The 18,014-nt window shown below is 45.4% G+C and overlaps 1 protein-coding gene across 1 annotated transcript in view; it reads left to right on the top strand.

The window, feature by feature from the left end:
- The window catches only part of LOC103782073 (microtubule cross-linking factor 1-like), a 42,224-nt gene that overhangs the window by 6,042 nt on the left and 18,168 nt on the right, over window positions 1-18,014 (top strand). The window contains 6 exon segments of the mRNA XM_008949815.1: window positions 1-526; window positions 572-850; window positions 1,879-2,034; window positions 8,819-8,911; window positions 11,841-12,071; window positions 13,574-13,762. Coding sequence (XP_008948063.1) covers window positions 1-526; window positions 572-850; window positions 1,879-2,034; window positions 8,819-8,911; window positions 11,841-12,071; window positions 13,574-13,762 — 1,474 coding nt within the window.

Genomic DNA, 18,014 nt, shown 5'->3' with positions numbered 1-18,014 from the left:
GGGCCGGGAGCCGGGCTGGCCGGACGAGACGGCGTCCAAGTGCGGCGGGCCCTTGCAAGAGGAGCTGAAGTCGGCCAGGCTGCAGATCAACGAGCTGAGCGGGAAGGTGATGAAGCTGCAGTACGAGAACAGGGTCCTGATGTCCAACGTCCAGCGCTACGACCTCGCCTCGCACCTGGGCCTGCGCACGTCCAGCCCCAGGGACAGCGACGCCGACAGCGACGCCGGGAAGAAGGAGAGCGACGGCGAGGAGGGCCGCCCGCCCCAGCCGAGGAGAGAGGGGCCCGTGGGGGGCGAGAGCGACTCGGAAGAAGTCTACGAGAAGACGTCAGGTTTCGGGAGCGGGAAGCCGTCGGAGGCGGGCGAGCTGTGCTCCGCCGAGCTCCTGAGGGTGAAGGAGGACAGCGAGTCTCTGGTGCACATCAAGCGCGAGGCCGAGCGGCTGGAGAGGACGGTGGAGCGCCTCATCACCGACACGGACAGCTTGATTTACGACGCCAAGGTCCACGTCACCGGCGGCCCGGCCGCCGCGAGGGAGCTGGGAAGCGGCGAGGAAAGGGGAGAAGACAAGTCGGAGGGGTAGGCGGGAAGCGGCGAGGAAAGGGGAGAAGACAAGTACGAGCCAGAACTTCTAGACACGGTCAACAGCAGGATGAAAGCTTTCCGCAAGGAGCTGCAGACCTTCCTGGAGAAGGTGGATCACGTCGGAGAAGGCCTTAAGGAGCAGATGGAGGACCTCTCTCCTCTTCCCCATCTCACAGAGTCTTCCAGTTTTCTCTCCACCATGACGTCCATGTCCCGGGACTCTCCCATTGGTAACCTGGGGAAGGAGTTGATCACCGACTTCCAGGTAGGCCAGCCCCTCGTTTGCCTCCTCTCTGTCCTTTCTTTTCCTTTCTGGCATCGCTCCCCTAGAGCTGATTTTCCTCGCAGCTGCTTTGTTATGATTTCAGCCCCGCGACGTGTTAAGAGCGTGTAACGTTAAACAAACTCTTTGTAGGGTCCTTTCTATTTTTATTTCTTCCTTTTATTTGTTTGCACAACTCCTTTGATTCAGAGGCGGTTCCTCGTGGCAAAAAGGCTAATCCACTGGTGCTATAGAGACCTGTCTTCTTATAACAAGCAGTGGGGAAAATAAACAAAACAAAACAAAAAAAAGAGATTAATTAAAAAAAAAAAACAAACACAACTAACGAACTAAATTCTGATGAATGTAAACCAGCAGCCTTGCTAAGAGATGTGAGGAGGTCTTTATTATGCTCTCTCGTAAAAGGGTCAGGCGTGTTCTCAAAAGCCTTGCCAAAAGAACCCAGGCGACTGCGGTTTGCTAAGGGATGTGTTTTGAAAAGCCTGCTCACAGCTCCCTCCCCTAACCGAGCCGAGCGAGAAGCTCAGTAGCCAGCGAAGGACTGCCTTGCCTAAAGCCTTGCCCACGGGCGCATGTCTAAGCTGCCACCACTGCCACACTGGATTATGGCTTTTCTGCACAGCACAAGTAAGGAAGGAAGAGCCTTGTGTCCCGTATCCTTCATGACTTGTATGCTCGCTGTTGGGTTTGACTCATGCATCCTCATTGCATGCGCCTCATAACCGGTGTTTGCATTCTTTTTTCCTCTCTTTTTTCTTCTTTTTTTTGTTTTTTTTTTTTGCTTTTCAGATGTTTCAGCCCGTCATTTTGCTCATCCTCATTTTGGTTTTGTTCTCTTCACTCTCTTACGCCACTGTGTTTAAGTTGGTTTTTCTGTTCACGCTTTTCTTTGTCTTGTAGTTTTTCCGTCGTCTACCTTACCCATTTTTGTTTTCTTTATTCCCTCCTGTCCTTTTTTTTTTTGGTTGTTGTTTTTTTTTTTTGTTACAAACCGCCCATGCACCTAACAGTCCAAACTGAGGGATCACATGGAGTGGCAGCTCAAACAAGATCGTGGAGAGGAGCAAGAGGTTCACCACCAGCGAGCCACCACCGACCCACACCGCAGAGCTGATGGAGACATTAAACTCTACAGGCCAGCAGACAAGGGCTGTTTCAGTCTAGAGGTCAGCACAGCAGCCCATCTTACTCACTCCCTCCTGCTGCCTTAGCCAGGAGATGAGTAACAGGAGCCCGGGGGTTGGGGGAGTAAATTGGACCAAACGCAGCTCCCCTGTTGTGAAATTTGTGGTCGGCCTCTTTTCCCCCCCCTCCCCGTGCAGTTTCAGAGAAGCAAACTGGTCCTGACTTTGGGGTCATCACCCTGCTCCCAGGAGCTTCGCTAAGTGGGGAAATATGGCTCAGGGACCTGCTAGGACTAAGGAAGGACCTCTGGAAGAGGTTGTGGTCCCCGATGGGAGGTCATCCTTTCAGGTTTCACCTTGTTGGCTGTTTTAAATCTGGGAGGTCTACAGACAGAGCTCGTTTCACATTCCTCCTGGCAGTAGCCTGCACAGGAGAGGGTTTGATGCTGGTGTGCATGGTGATTCTCAACAGGGAACACAGCACCCTGCAGCCTCCAAAAAAAAAAAAAGTCTTTCCAGCAGAATTCTCCACTGTTTGGGTTGCTGAGGACTTTTCCATCCATCAGAAACATCAATCAGCTTTTATTTAAATCTCCATCCATGCAGAGGCCACATCCCCCTCCGTAAACATCTCCTTAGCTGCTTTCTCATGAACATAGGTTGTCCAGACACTACAACTGGCCCTGAAGAAAACAATTCCTAATCTGTCTCCAGAAAGGTGAGCTTGGAGCTTTAAAAAAAACAAAAAAAAAACATTTCTGCTGGCCACTGGGAAGCCAAATCCACCTTGAAACTGTGGTGGCTGGAGTAGCTTCTAGTGAGGGATGAGTTTTAATATGTTTTGGATTCTAAAGACACGTGAACCCCCTCAATAAATGTGGGGAAAGAATAATGCTGGCTGGGAGAGGTGGGTTGGTGAGGAAGCAACAACAAGCCCTAGAAAGCCAAGGTAGGAAGAAAGAGCTTCAGGGTGGCTGGGAGCTGAGGAGCACGATGCTGTATTGATCTCAGAGGGAGACTGGCCCTTCATCTTAACACAGGTAATTCTTTGCTGATTTGATTTCCTTTGTTTTAAATTATCCTGGCAGTGCAGAGTTTGGGTAGTATTAGAATCATTCATTTGTTCAGCTGCTTCTCTTCCAACTTTTACCAACCATAATGAACTTCAGGCAGGAGATCTGATAGACCTGGGACACCTGAGAGGTAAAGAATGGTTCCAGGGATGGGGCAGCAACCACCTCTCTGGGCAGCCTGGGCCAGGGGCTCAACACCTTCAGCATCAACAATTTCTTCCTTAGGTCAGAAAACGACCACAGCAAAGGTTTACAATATTTCTGTTAAAATTTTGTCATCTTTATTAATTCCCTCTTAGCTTAGATTCAGCCTCATTGTTTTATTAAGCCCTGGGTAGGTGAGCTCCCTGTTCAGATTGGGAATTTGGGTCATTTTAGCACAACATCAGTTGAAATCTTATAATCTGTTAATAGTCAAACCCACGGGTAGCCAAAGACTCCTGTCTATAATTCTGCATAGTATCCTTTTAGGCCTTTTCTTTTTAAATTCCATACACCACACTAGCAAAACCTTTTTTTTTTTCATGCCAGATGAATGGTCAGAAAAATAGATTATTTATATATCAAAGGGGGTTTTTTTATTACCACAGAAACTTCAGATGCAGACTCAAACCTTTCAGTGCCCACAGCAGAGATGGCTCCACCTAAACTGTTATCTGCTTTAACTTCTGAAGTGAAAATGTGGCACACTGGCCAGGGGATAACACTGATTGTTGGAAGTCCATATCCAGCAAGGAGACCATCAACAAGTTTCATTTCAGTGAGGCAAATATTTTCTTCTTAAGCAAAAAAACCCATTTTTCTAAATTTGTTTTATTTTTTCTCCAAGCTGTATGTTAAAAGAAGATTTTCCCAAGCAGCTTCCATTTAGCCATTTCTCCTCTTTTTCCCAAACAAGCATGGTGGGAGCCTAATTGTTTGATTCAACACAAGAAATGCAGACTGACTTGTGCTTGTAACTACCCCGTAGCCTAACTGTAAACAGCTGCCTGTGTTTGGGCTTTGCACTGCAGTTGTTAGTGCAACAGCATTATTAGAATGTATTTGCATGTTAAAGAGGTGGGTTGGAGTCACAGTCCAAGGGAAATTACATCTTGAAATTGCCTTAAGAGCAGGGCTTTGTTTTCTTGCTGAACAAGCCATTCAGCTGCTGTTGCAGGAGGTTGGAGCCCATGGGGGGTGGATGTTGGATCCATTATTCATGAGCTGAGCAGAGCTGGGTTAGGGTGGGAGGGGGAAATCATTCTTTAGCATCCAAGGAATAAAAAAAAAGTGAGTGAAGGAGTGAGAATTGCCCTGCTGAAAGGCACAGAGGAGCTCAAAAAGGTAGCACCATGTTTCCTGGAGCAGGGTTCAGGGGATTACTATGGCAACAAATGGGAACCAGTGGGAAAAAATGGTAAATCATCTTTTCATCTGGTGAATTCTACCCTTTTTTTTACCAATGGAACATCCATAAACAGAAGGCACCTTCCTTAAGCAGTCTCCTGTTTATTCAGAAACAAGAAAACATTCTGGAGGAGAAACATTTCACTCTTTGAAATAACCAAATAGAGTTTGTTGTAGTGTTTGGTACCTGATGCTCTAAAGTGGAGCTGTGTCTCTGGTTGTTCCTTCAGAGGGTATCAGTTCTGCCCTTACCTGTGTAAGCAGATGCATCACCCCAGGCAGAAGGACTGGTCTCTGCATTTCAGGTTTGGATTATTTTCATACGTGGCTTTTAAAGGCTGGTTTCTGTGTAGAAAAAATGCCCTCAAATCTCTGGTGCTCCCAGGTTATGGAAAAAGAACAACCAAAAACTCACTTAAAAAGGAAAAAGCTGTGGCCAGAGAACTGAAATCAAAGCAGACAGGCTAGAGAAGGGGAAGGAATGTCTTTAAGAGTCTTCTGGAAGGTTTAGGCATGAAGTTGGAAGAGAGACGCTGAAGAATAAATTCTTCTAGGCTGTTCTCAATCTTTTTGTCCATTTTCCTTACTTACCATGCCTGTAAGAACTATAAAACCTAAGTTAATACCTGAGTTAAGCATGGAGCAACCAGAGTGATGTGCAAGTTAGGTAAGTCACTTTCATACCTGCTTTGAATCAAAACTTCTGTATTTTGGATAGAGGAGGAGAATTTCAGTCTATATTTTGATTGTTTTAGGTGGTTTGGGAGCCTCTGTGCTCCTTCTGTGCCATTTCCATAATGCCACGGGAGAGCAAAGGGAACAGTGAAGGTTTTATACAGTCTTTATGACTTTTCTTCTGAAAAAAAAACCCCAAAATGAGGACCACATAGAAAGTTGTATCTCTTAGTGTCCACTATTCCTCCAGTGCAAAGCTGTGGGAAGAAGAAAGCCCAAGAAGGTTTTATACAGTCTTTATGACTTTTCTTCTGAAAAAAAAACCCCAAAATGAGGACCACATAGAAAGTTTTATCTCTTAGTGTCCACTATTCCTCCAGTGCAAAGCTGTGGGAAGAAGAAAGCCCAACTGGTGCTGACACTATCCCTTCCCACCAAGATTAGGGGCAGTGAGAATAATTGACTTTGATGAATTGTATCCTTTCTTGCTATGCAAGATTCCATAAAGGTTGATAATATAATGGCTTAAAAGACCCTTTCTGATGTAAATCTGGATATCCCAGCAGCCCTAACTGAACTGGGCGAGACTTTGTGTGCTGCCCATACAATGAGGTGGATTTTTAAAGGCTTGAATCAGAGGCTCTCCATCTGAGCACAGACAAATAAACCACACAGCTGCCTGTGGTACCCCAGCAAATGGAATATATGGCATTTATTTTTAAGGGGTGAGAAGAGGATGTCTTCAGAAGCAGCCTCAGGATTCTGTCAGATGTGTATTGCCTGTAAAAAGTAATAATACAAAAGGTACTAGAAGTTCCCATCTGGTCTGGTTGATTGTTTGCAGGCAATGGTCAGCCACCCTGTGTCAAAAAAAAATCAATTTTTGGAACTGTGTGGTCAAATGTAAGATGTAATTAAAGCATTCTAATATAGCATTAGGGGAGCAGCATAAAATGTTCATCTTTTGGCTTCCTGGAATCGCACACCAATGCTGGAAGGCATCTTTCCACCCTGCCTCCTCAGGCCTTAATTTGCTCTCCATCCCTTCTGGAGAGGAAAAAAAAAAGACTAAAAAGAGCTATTCTGTGAAATCTGATGTTCACAAGTGCTATTCTGTGAAATTTGATGTTCACAAGTGCTAATCTGTGAAATCTGATGTTCACAAGTGCTAATCTGTGAAATCTGATGTTCACAAGCGCTGCCTCTAAAGCGATTAAGTTTGCAGAATTGAGATTGTAATTAGCTATGGTCAAATGGAGAGCACAGATAAGGCCAACCCAGCCTTGCTTTATGGTGTGTGGCAATCACATACGACTAAGCCATGGCAGAAACGTGGGGTTCTGTGAGCTGGGAAGCAACCCAAAAAGCTGAGAGGGGCAGAAGGGGGGTCGGTGGGGTGAAGGAGCAGCGGTGAAGCCCCCAAAGCATGGATGGCTTCACGTATCCTCTGGAGGTAAAGCCAGCAGGGTGGATTGGCTTGTTCTGGAGTGGCAGCAGGTGAGAGGAGAGGACTCTGTGGAAGGATTTGGCACTGCCTGTCCGAGAGGATGGGGGTGGAGGTGGAGCTGGAAGTGCCACAAGTGGGCTGTGTGGGGAGCTGCCCGTGGTGTGGGGCTGTGAGGAGCAGCCCCGGTGTGGTCCCCGTGACGTCGTGTCTGTGTGTCTTGTTGTAGTGAGGTCGTGTCTGGGTTGGGGGGTTGTGCAGTCTGGGGTGTTTGCTGTCTGTGTTTTCTGTTCCTCCTGTAGCCTGCTCATTAATGAGAACAAAGGAAACAAAGAATGGAAGTCAACAGGTTATTAGATGATTAGATGACAGGGGCCTGATCACCTACAAACATACAGACATCCCTCAGGTACCCGAGCTACATACACAAATATGTCATGATGGAGACAAATATCTCATGATGGAGTTAAATATCTCATGATGGAGTTCTACATCTCCTTCATTCACAATCCAAACATTTAGCAGGAATTTGTATGAGCCACTTAAGCAGCCTTATCTCCTTGGATTTGTTCAGTACAAATCCTGATGCTTCTGGTAGGAAGGACATGTGAAATTATAGGCTATGAAGTGTCTTCAGGTTGCATTGGGAGGAAAAAGGGGTGCAGCTCCACATTCATGCATCATCAGCTGCTTTTCAACACATTTAATTTACTGCTTATCAAAATCTGTCATCCTTAAAGAGACAAAGAAATTGTTAATAAGATTGGCCCTGTGTAGCCTGCATGTAATAGTCTTTATGATGTGTTTAATCTCTTAGTAATTCCAACAGTTATCCTACAATCCCAGTCCCCAATTTTCCTGAAACTTTCCTTTGCAGGGTCTACGTATTTATAGAAAAAATTGCACAAGTTAATTATCTCCTTGCCCTAATTTTGCAGACCTAAGATGTTGCCAGTGTATATGTAATGACATGATTCCAATTCTGAAGCCTGAAGTACAACAAACGATCTTTTAAGAGTCCACCTAAGATGTTGCCAGTGTATATGTAACGACATGATTCCAATTCTGAAGCACAACAAACAATCTTTTAAGAGTCTACTGGTATTGGGAAACACAAGAAAAAACTGAAACTTCACCATCCTGATTATTTTTGCTGCTCTGAATCAGCTTCAGCAACTTGGCCCTCGAGAGAGGTCCCACGACCTGGGTCATGTCCTTGCAGCTGCTGAGGTTGGAGCAAATTCTCTGCTGGATGTCAGCCAGCAGAGAATTTGGGATTACACTTCAAAGCCTGAAGCCATCCCTTCTTTAAATTATCTTTACTCTGGGAAGAAGGAGTTTGGTGCTGTAGTGTTTTCTGTGGTCACAGAGGGGAAGAGGGCAGCCTCTGGCTGAGCATCACCCCTGTACTGACCCATCAGGTCTAGCTCCAGTGTCAGGGACCCAGAGTGAAGGCCACAGAGACACAAAATATTATAAATAACTGATTCTGCCTTCTTGGGTCTTTAGTTTTGAATTAAGTCACTTTTAGAAGTAAAGCAAATGGGATGACAAACGTCATGAGAACATAAAATTGAAAGTAGTAGGAGTCAAAGAGAATCAGGCCTGAAACTAGAGGCACTTTACTTAAGGATTTTGGTCAGATCTCAGGCTCACACACCTTATCAGTGTGATGTTTGTGGAGTAATTTGAGTAGAAATCCCAAAATGAAGTCACTTTGTGCAGAGAGCTGTCCTGTAGCTGAAGAAAGGGACTTCACACGCTTAGCTGGTTGAAAAAATTCTCTCTCCTTAAGTGCCTAGTGAGAAGTATTGAAAATGAGGCAATAATTAGGTTCTGATATCTGTACATCAGAAGCATCTTCTGCGGAGACGTTAAAATTTTATAGCTTTGATTACCCTACAGAAACACAGCACTAAATATGCAATCCTGTAGATGATGCTGTGCTGCCTCAGCCACCCGAGTGTAAACCCAGAGCAGAGGAGGCCTGGAGGGAATATATCCAACGTGTAACTTCAGGAGAAGCCACACAGGACATTCCCACACACATTTAGGGCGTTGCTGTTTCTTTGCACACTGTGCTTTGGTTTTTGACTATTGAGAACCGTGAGTCGTGCAGATGTCTGTCCTGCAGTTCTTTTTTGTCCTTTCTTTTTTTGTAACACCACGGGGACACGTTTTCTGCTACATCTCATCCCTTTGTCCTGCTGATGAGCTCAGGGATTCCCATGTTTTACCTGTGCAGAATGTATCGATACAGGAGCTTCAGGCTCAGCTTGAGCAGGAGACGAGACTTCACCGAGAGGAGCAAGAAAAGTTGACAGAAAGGATCATCCAGGTAAATATGAAACCCACCTCCTGGGAGAGAGGGGTGACCATGACGTGTGGTGTGGACCTTGTTTGGCAGGACCACGGGCACTTCTGTCCACCTGAGGGCTCTGCCTGTTTGACCTCCTGAAGAACCTGAAAGTTGTGGAGGTGGAAACTCAAGGTTATTTTGCCACTTTTGAAGCTTCTCTGCTTGGTGGAGAGAAGTTTTGTCCTCCCCCTGCATGGGGGATGTCAAGGCAGAGATGTGGAATGCTGCACGGGGCATTACATCATCTCTCCATGAGCTGGGGAAGGTTTGGTCTCTGGGAGCACAGCTTGGCTCTGTGCCTTGGTCTGACCCCTCCTAGCCCCAAGAAAATCCAGCACTTCTCTGAAGTCAGAGGATTTGTCCCACACTCACAACTGAGACACAAATCAGGACTTTTTAGTTGTATTTCTCAGTACCACACTCTTCCAACCTTCTTATTCATAACTGGTGAATAAATCAAGTTTTGTTAGAGGGGTTCCCCCTGCTCTTTGGAGGGCTGGAACAGATTAGTCAATGATTTTGTGATCTCTAACTCCTAGGGCAAAAAAAAAATCTGTTGCTAATGCTTGCAGGCTGTTTGGCTCTCAGCTGAAGTTTTCTTTTCAAATCTACTTCATAGACTAAATTCAGCATTAAGTGTTACACAGTGTAAAGCATTTCCCCTTGTGCCAGCTAATCTCCTTCTGCCCAAGTGGTGTATCTCCAGTTTTTCATAAGTAGCTTTAATTTCTAGTTGATCTCAACAGGAGCTTTCTCAGGGAGGCTTTTGAAGGCAACCAGTAAATTGATTTCCTTGGCTATGAAAGCTTTTTGGAAGCTATGCCTGCCTCTTAAATTTCTTCTCTTTTGCAATAGCTCTCTGCTGAAAGAGCCTCACACTCTATGAAACTACCTCCACCAAGGTCTTCTGCAAGAATTTCTGACCATGGGGACTTTTAGATCCTAACAGCTTGTAAAAACAATGAAAAACACAGCAAAATTAAAGCTAGCTCTTCATGTTGACAGCCAGTAGAAACAGAAGGATTAAAGCATCTTCTGGCTTCTTCATTTTTTCCAAATTATGCCTGTCCTGTTGATACTGTTCCTTTTTTATCATCCACCAGGATTTCTGGTGGAAATGACTCAGATCTTTGCCCTATTTAACCATGACTTCGTTTGGTGGAAGAACTGCAGCAACAAAATAATCTATTGATTTCACCCCATCAAAATTAAATTTAAAAATTTAAATTTAAAATCTCTTTTTTACTATTAAATTTTTAGCAATGTTTAATGGCCTCCAAGTGCAATGTGCTAGCACTGTACGATCTCCATGAGCATTCTTAGGAGCTGCATGTATGGTTTGGGGACCATTATAGCTTGTTTTGTTCCAGACTGCTCTTAAGCTGCATTTTAAACTCAAATTTAAGCTAGCAACTACTGTAAATCATTTTCATTTCTCAAGGCATAGATGCTGAAAAGGTGCATTATGCTAAAGCACATCATTTAAAGGGCAGGATGGTCCTTAGTAAACCATCTAATATGGACCATTAGCTTGTGTCAGAAGCATCTGAATGTGCCCATAAAAATGAAACACACATTTCTAAGCAGTATTAATTGCTGATTAATTGGGGTCTGTGCTCCTGAAGAAGAATCTCTGAAGCATTCTTCACTCGTGTGTGAATGTTGTTTGTTGCAGGGTGTGTTCTTATGGTTCAGATCGTTGTGGTCCTTAGGTTTTGGTGGCTTTCATAGAGGTCATCTATGGAGCTGGTCAGCAAAGGGAGAGGCTGTTGTTCTGCAGCATGGAAAATGGTAGGAACATCTGTAAGCTGTGGCTCTGTGCTCATTTTCCATCTGCCTTTTCTTGGTGGAGGTGAAGCACAGCTTGGCTGAAGTGGAAACACTTATCCCTGCAGAACAGGAGATACTCTACAACGAGCTTGTACAGGTGCTGTTGGGCACAGGCCATGCCATGGTTTGGGTTTGACACGTTGAGGGAGAAGTCCTGTTTAAAGAACAACGTTTTGAGGTGATTCTGTGTTGAAACAGATGGAATTCTACGTGTGCTCCAAGGATTGAGCTTTTCTTGGTGCTTCTAGTACTGAAACTGAGAGAAGTTGAATGCTGAGTTGTAGCTCCTGAATGTGTCCCTGGTGTGGTTATATCAGAATGAGAAACTGTTTACTCTGAGTCCTTCAGATGCTTCCAAGCATGAGCTGTGAGAAGGAAGGGACCAGTAGTTGTGTCTGAGATACTGGATGTGGTTCCTTCAGAAGTGTTGCCCTTCTAGAACATCCTCTGCTTCTAGAATATAGACATATGCCCTTCTAGAACATCCTCTGCTTCTAGAACTTAGACATATGCCCTTCTAGAAGCATCCTCTGCTTCTAGAGCCTAGACATATGCCCTTCTAGAACATCCTCTGCTTCTAGACATAGCCACAGAGGAAAGGATGAGTCTGTGGCTGGGGAGAGAAGAGGCAAGGATGATATTCCAGGTGCTCTGAAGGGCAACTGTGGTCCCACCTTGTAGGAACAGCAGCAAATGCATTTAGCAGGTGTGATACATGCAGCAGTGGGTGGTGGTGGCCGTGGTGGGGACACCATGAGGGGATACAATCCAGAGAGGGAGGAAAATGGGAGTGTTCTGAGAAGTTTAAGCAGCAGTGGAGGTCTCGTGCATCTTTAAACGTCCACTTCCACAGCAGGTTCCTTGGATATGGGCATCTAAGCCAAGCTTCTTGGGCTGCTGCCCTCTGATTTCCTCAACAGCCAGAACCTGCTGAGGAACTTCCTGAGCCCAACTCAACAGCTCCTCACTATTGATGAAAATTAGAAGCTTTTGGGTTGGCTCACCCAACCAAACACAAGTCCTGAAGACCGCCCCAGGTCACCACCCCATTAACATGGTGTCTGTCATTCCCTTCAAGCTGGAGGAGGAGCACATGCAGACCCTGAGGAGGAAAGACTTGGAAGTGCAGAGCTTGACTTTGCAGAACAAACTGGAGGAGAAGACCTGGAGCCAGGAGAAAAGGTTGCTGCAGCAAGAACTGAGGCACTTCAAGCAGGACACCTTCCTCCTGTATGTCAAACTGAAGTGGCTGCTGAAACACTGGCGGCAAGGCAAGAGGATGGAGGAGGAAGGGGAGGACATGTTAGAGGTAACCATCCCACCTTCTTAACCCAGGGAAGTTGCAAGCAAGGGGGTGCTGGGGAGTCCCACCTGTAATTTTTAGACTTTAAAGATGAGGCAACATCAGCAACTTTATAGTTGCACAGGTTTAAAGAGGAGTCAAGTTCATCATGAAACTTTTTCCTCACGTTGGCTTGTGCTAAAATATATTCTGTGAGATGTTGCAGATCACCCATCTTCAAAACCTTAACTAGTCCAAACATCAGGTCCTGAAAAACTCTCTGATCAGAACCTGAAAATGTGGTGAGGTCTCAAAGCTCTGACTCCTGAATAATTTTTTGGATTGAAAAATAATGTTCGGGAGCTGACGGGGTCCAAGCTGTGCCGGTGGGTGGAGTGCTGGCGTTCTGCTCCTCGTGGGCACAGCGTGTTCCTCACAAAGCCAGCAGCAATACAGATGGAGGCAAGCTCTGTCTTTGGGTTGGCAGGAGAATTACACAGCTCCTTGTGGGAATTTACAGTGAATCATTCTTGTTTGTTCCTCTTCTCCACGCCACACGTCTGTCGCCGGCAGCGCGGTGAGTTTCCAAGCAGGGGCTAAATTAAGCTCAGGAGTTGCAGAAGTCCAGAAGGAGCTGGAATCCCTGAGCTGACACATCTCAGCAGGGGTGAGACATGCACCGTGGAGAAAGGTGCTGCTGTGTTGTGCCCAGTTGCACATCCAGAGTTACCCTTGGCTTTGGAAATCTTTCCTCAAGGAAAACAAAAAGATTGAAAGAGTGATTGCCCATTCTGATGTTTTTATACAAAATTCTGGAGAATAATAGATTTATTTTGCAGGTTCATGCCATTCTGAATCCATTTGCTAAGGTAACTAAGTAGTTTTCCTCAGTGTTTGTGATCCTTGTGCTTTTCAGTGTGTGCTGCACTTGGCAGCAGGAGTAACCTGTCAGGTCTGGTGGGACTGTGCTTGAATTGAATACTCCAGTGTTTTGGGTTTGTAGAGAAAGGGTGGAGGAACATCTTTATCTTCTCTGTCAGAAATGAGATGAGGAGCTAGTTAGAAATCATTTGTTTCTACTTGAATTCAGCAGCACTAATTTGCTCCTATGTAAAGCAGCTCATCCAATATCAAAACAACTTTCATTTCTTCACTGTTTGGGTTTTTCGACTGGTTAATTCATAATTGATCCTCCTCCAGTTGTTATCAGAGCCACGTGTTTTGTAATGCATTAGAGAGAGTAAAGTGCTACATTTGGGTGCTTCCTGATGTCCAGCTCCTCATCAGACAGCACACCAGTGTCTTGTACAGCTTTTCATTCACGTGTGGTGGGTGGTATCCATCCTGCTGCACTCAGCCCATCTTCTGAGCTGCACAGACCTCCTGTTTTGCAGGTCTGCATGGTGGTGTGCTCACACATGCAACACCTTGACCATCTATCACCTGTCAGGACCCTTCCCTGAGCCCTTCAACCCCCCGAGATGAGTGGCAGAAGGGTGCTGATGTGTGTCCCACCTCTTGCCTTTTAGATGGAGCCCCCCGAGGCCCTCCCAGACTTTGGCCTTCAGCCTGAGCAGAAGGGAGATGAGGCAGAGCGTGAGGAGGAGGAAGAGGATGTGGTGTTTGCACTGACAGATTTCTCCCAGCATCCCACCACGGAGAGCACTGACCATGGACCCCCTCTGCAGACAGCAGAGTTGCTGCAGCAGCAGAAGCAGGTAGGCTACCAGCTCCAATAGCATGCCCTGGGAATGGAAAGTGGCTTTTCCAAGGGAATTCATTGTCTCCTGCTGCTGTTACATCACCTAGAACCACACTTGTAAAACTACTTCTAGCTACACTGCAATTACAGTGGATTTCATCCATGATATTTATATTTAATCAGGAGCCACGTGGTTGCTGCTCTCCCTTTGGCAGATGCTAGCAGGGAAAAATCCTATTTCCTCTTGTGGCTGTTTGCCCAGAAACATCTATCAGTGTGTGATGGTTTGCAGAATTTACATGCTCCCCTTGCCTGAGCACATCTATTGTATTCTGCTGTCAAGCTTTGAGCAAGAAAAGGTGATTTTATTTCCTTTAAATAATTTAAGAAACCAGCACATGTATTTAATGTTTCCCTTAGAGATGGTGGGGAAACAATGCCAAAGTTCCTTCCTGTCCCTGGGCTTGTTTTTAAATGCCTCAAAGCAAATCATGCTGATTTTTCCCTGACATCTCCTGTGCCCTGCCTGGGTGTGTCAGAGCACTGCTGTATATAGCCCAGATTTTTCCTTGGTGCATTTAATGTACCACAAGTCCTACCAATAACAACAGCAAACACTCAAAGAGGACAGAATTCAGGCTTCTAAGTTCTTCAGGAGCATCTTCTTCTGGTTTTCAAATGGAAAACTTTCCATGTCCAGCTGAGAGCATCCTGTTATGTGGAATTATTTCCAACAACTTCCCTCTCTGGCTATTATTTACTGTGATTTGTGCTACCAAGGTAGTTTTGTTTGATCAGTTTGGCACTTGGCAAGTTTCTACCTTGCTAGTCCCCCAGACCCATCCCTGTCATCCTCTCAGCAAGCTTCAGGCTCTGGTGGAGCCATGGCAGCCGTGGAGGAGATGCTCCTGAGCACATCATTTAACTGCATTCCACCCCTGGGGTGGTTTCATCTAAAATGAGTAAAAGAGAATCATAGCATCATAGGATCATTCTGGCTGGAAAAGACCTTTAAGATCATCAAGTTCAACAGTTAACCCAGCACTGCCAGGTCCCCACTGCCCCGTGTCCCTCACACCACATCTCCACTGCTTGGAAACCCCTCCAGGGGTGGGGACTCCACCACTGCCCTGGGCAGCCTGGCACAGCCCTGGACAACCCTTTTGTGGAAGAAATTGTTCCTCATGTCCAACCTAAACCTCCCTTGGCACAACTTGAGGCCATTTCCTCTTGTCCTATCACTTGTTCCTTGGCAGAAGAGACCGACCCCCACCTCTCTCCAACCTCCCTTCATGCAGTTGTAAAGAACAATAAAGTCTCCCCTGAAATAAGCATAAACCAACCTACTATCATCTCAGTACAAACTCTGTGCTGTGCTAATTTTCCACACAGATCCCTTCAAATGACCAAGAACATCCAAATAAATGATATCCTCTTTGAAATAATCACTGCTTGGACATTCATCTCAGTGGAGGTGGCAGACAGGGGAAGTAGGATTGCTTGTGATTCATTTTTATATACATTTCATGAGGTTCTGATGCAGCAGTTCCAGCTCATCTTGCTTAGAGAAATGATCCACAGGAACTGGCCACACTTAGTTCCCCTCTTGATAGTGAATGGTGCATGATATCTAAATGGACTTGGGCCCTTTTTGCACTCCTGATGTGATAGGAAGAGGGGTAATGAGTTCAAACTGGAAGAGGAGAGATTTAGATCAGATGTAAGAAGGATATTTTTCACTCTGAGGGTGGTGAGCCACTGGCCCAGGTTGCCCAGAGAAGCTGTGGATGAACACTGGAGGTGTTCAAGACCAGGTTGAATGGGATCTTGTTCAACCTGCTCTAGTGGGAGGTGTCCCTGCCCATGGGAGGAAGGTTGGAACTAGATCATCTTCCAGCTCCCTTCCAACCCAAACCATTCCATGATTCTGCAGGTTCCTTGAGCCCACAGCAGGCAAAAAGCTCTGTTTATATGGAGAATTTGGGGGGAGTGGTGAAGTCTCCAAGGTTTGTGCCTGCCAAGGAGAGCCCTAAGTTGTTAATTCTGCCTGGCAAGCTCCAAGGTGAAAAGCCTCAGCTCTTGTTTCACATTAGGAAGGAAATTTTTTGATGGTCTGGGAGTGGCTTAGATAACTAGGGCAGAGAAAAGAAAGGCCTTACAGTAACTTGAAGTAACCCATATTTATTTTTAACATTTAATGTTAATATTTAATGGCTTGTGTCTTCAGCCTGCACTCTTGCTGCTGACTTTCTCACCCTGCCTGGAAAGTGGAATTGTTTTGAGAGAAATGATAAACCTTGAGGCCTTAATTTCAACAAGCAGCCTTTAGTTTTATGTTGCTATGGTTTGAGGTGCTGGACTGGGTGGGAGGCACATGTCTCACTCATCTGGGGTTTTTATGTGGCCAGTGTGGGGAGGGATGAAAGCAGAGGGGAAGGGGAAGAAAGGACCTTAGGTGATGAGAAGCAGAGTAACTCTGAGAAGGGCCAATTCATCTTCTTTCAAGGGCCAATTCAAGGGGTGAGATGCCTGTTGGATGGTGTAAGATCAAGGGGGTAAGAAGAAAAGTATTGACACATCTCTAGCCCAAAGGAAGAGGCATTAAACACCAGTACACTTGTGTTGCTGCTGGGCAAGTTGTCAAGAAAACTCCCAATTAAATCTTTCTTTTTTCCCCAGAAAATATTTGTTTTCAAAGCTTAGCTAAGAGAAAGGCCCAAAGGAATAGTAAATAAGACCTAATTATACTGAAATGATTCACACCAAGATCCAGCTTCACTTTGGTCTCCATCTGGGATTAGAGAGAGAAAATGCCCAGTTCTCATGCACCATTTAGGCTCCTGAGCCTGTGTTTGGGACTGCTCTGCAAAACTGCTGTAAGACCAGACTGGCCAAATTCTTCAGTGAAATCCTCAGATTAAAAAAAGAATTGTGTTTAAAAGTAGAACCAAGCTTCAAACAATTGCTCTGCTCCCAAACTTTCCTAAGAGCTGGAGGCTCCCATCTCTGGGGTTGACTCAGTAAAGACCTCAGAGTTCTGGAATTTAATTGAGGTTTACTACATGAAGTTTTTACTTGTTGTCAGCTGTTTTTTACCTATAAATGCAGAGCTGTGGAGACAACAAGACTTTGAGCTGCTTTAGTAATTCTCTCCTCATAGATCAGTTGTGACTCCATGGTTAGATTCCTCCATGCTCTGTGGTAACTGGTAAGGTCCTAAAGAGCCAGCTCCTTCCATGGGATCCACTTGGGATCCCAAGGAATCACAACCATGCTTCTTCTGCCTGTACAACATCCCTGAAAGGACAGGGAAGAGCATAACAATCCTTGTTGTGTGTCTGTGGGATTCATGCAGAAGCTGTTTGGCAATCTAGATGTCCATGTCCTTTTTCAGAGCATGTTGTCTCCAAAGCTCTTGGTTCTCCAAAACCACTCCAGTTCAGCAAAACAGAGAAAAAAAACCTCACAGATCTCTCCAACTTCAGCCTGTAAATACAAAGTCAGGCAGAAGAGATTCTCTGCAGGAATTAGAAGGACCTAACCAAAATTGGGTTTCTATTGGCAAGTTAATTAAAATCCCAGCAAGCCCAGGAGGTACCTGGGTTCCTTCTCTCCTAACAACACTGATGTCATGTTTCTGGAAATAAGGCATGTTCCTCATCCCAGTAGGCTACAAACCTGGGGTGAGGCTTTTTTTGGCTCCTCTCTGTCCTAGCCCATCACATCTTTCTGGGCAAACCTCATTTTTTGGAGGACTCTAAAGCTTTAATCAAATAGATGCATAGAAATGAGGGACGTAGCTGGAGTTAGAGTTATTTGGGGTTATTTTTCTTCCCAGAAAACACAGAACTTGTCTCTTGAATGACAGCACTTCAAAGGCATTTGGGGGTCAGGCTTTTCAAAGAGGATGAGGCCAAATTTTGATGCGTTCAGTACCCAACAGCTCCTCCTGTGACACCAAGGACAAATCTTCAAAAGATCTCCTCTGATTACTACACAAGGGGGTTGAGATGTTTGGAGAATTTAGCCTTAATTGGATATCAGAATGAAAATTCATGGTGGAAAACATCAAATCTCATTACATATTGAAAAGTGGGGGATCTTCTATGCACCATGGAGGCTGCTGCTGTAGAGTAGGAAACTGCTAATTGGTTTGAAATGTTAATAGGATTAATTCTGCTTCTGTGGGTGCATTTCTTTGTAAAAGCCCATGTTGTACACCGTGGCATTTCATCAGCCCAAGCAGATGACAGGTCAGTCAAGGAGCA

This window comes from Merops nubicus, unplaced genomic scaffold (genome assembly GCF_000691845.1).
Source record: "Merops nubicus isolate BGI_N331 unplaced genomic scaffold, ASM69184v1 scaffold2501, whole genome shotgun sequence".
Lineage (NCBI taxonomy): Eukaryota > Metazoa > Chordata > Aves > Coraciiformes > Meropidae > Merops > Merops nubicus.
Note: the sequence above shows the minus strand (reverse complement) of the source record. Positions and strands in the feature narration are given on the sequence as shown.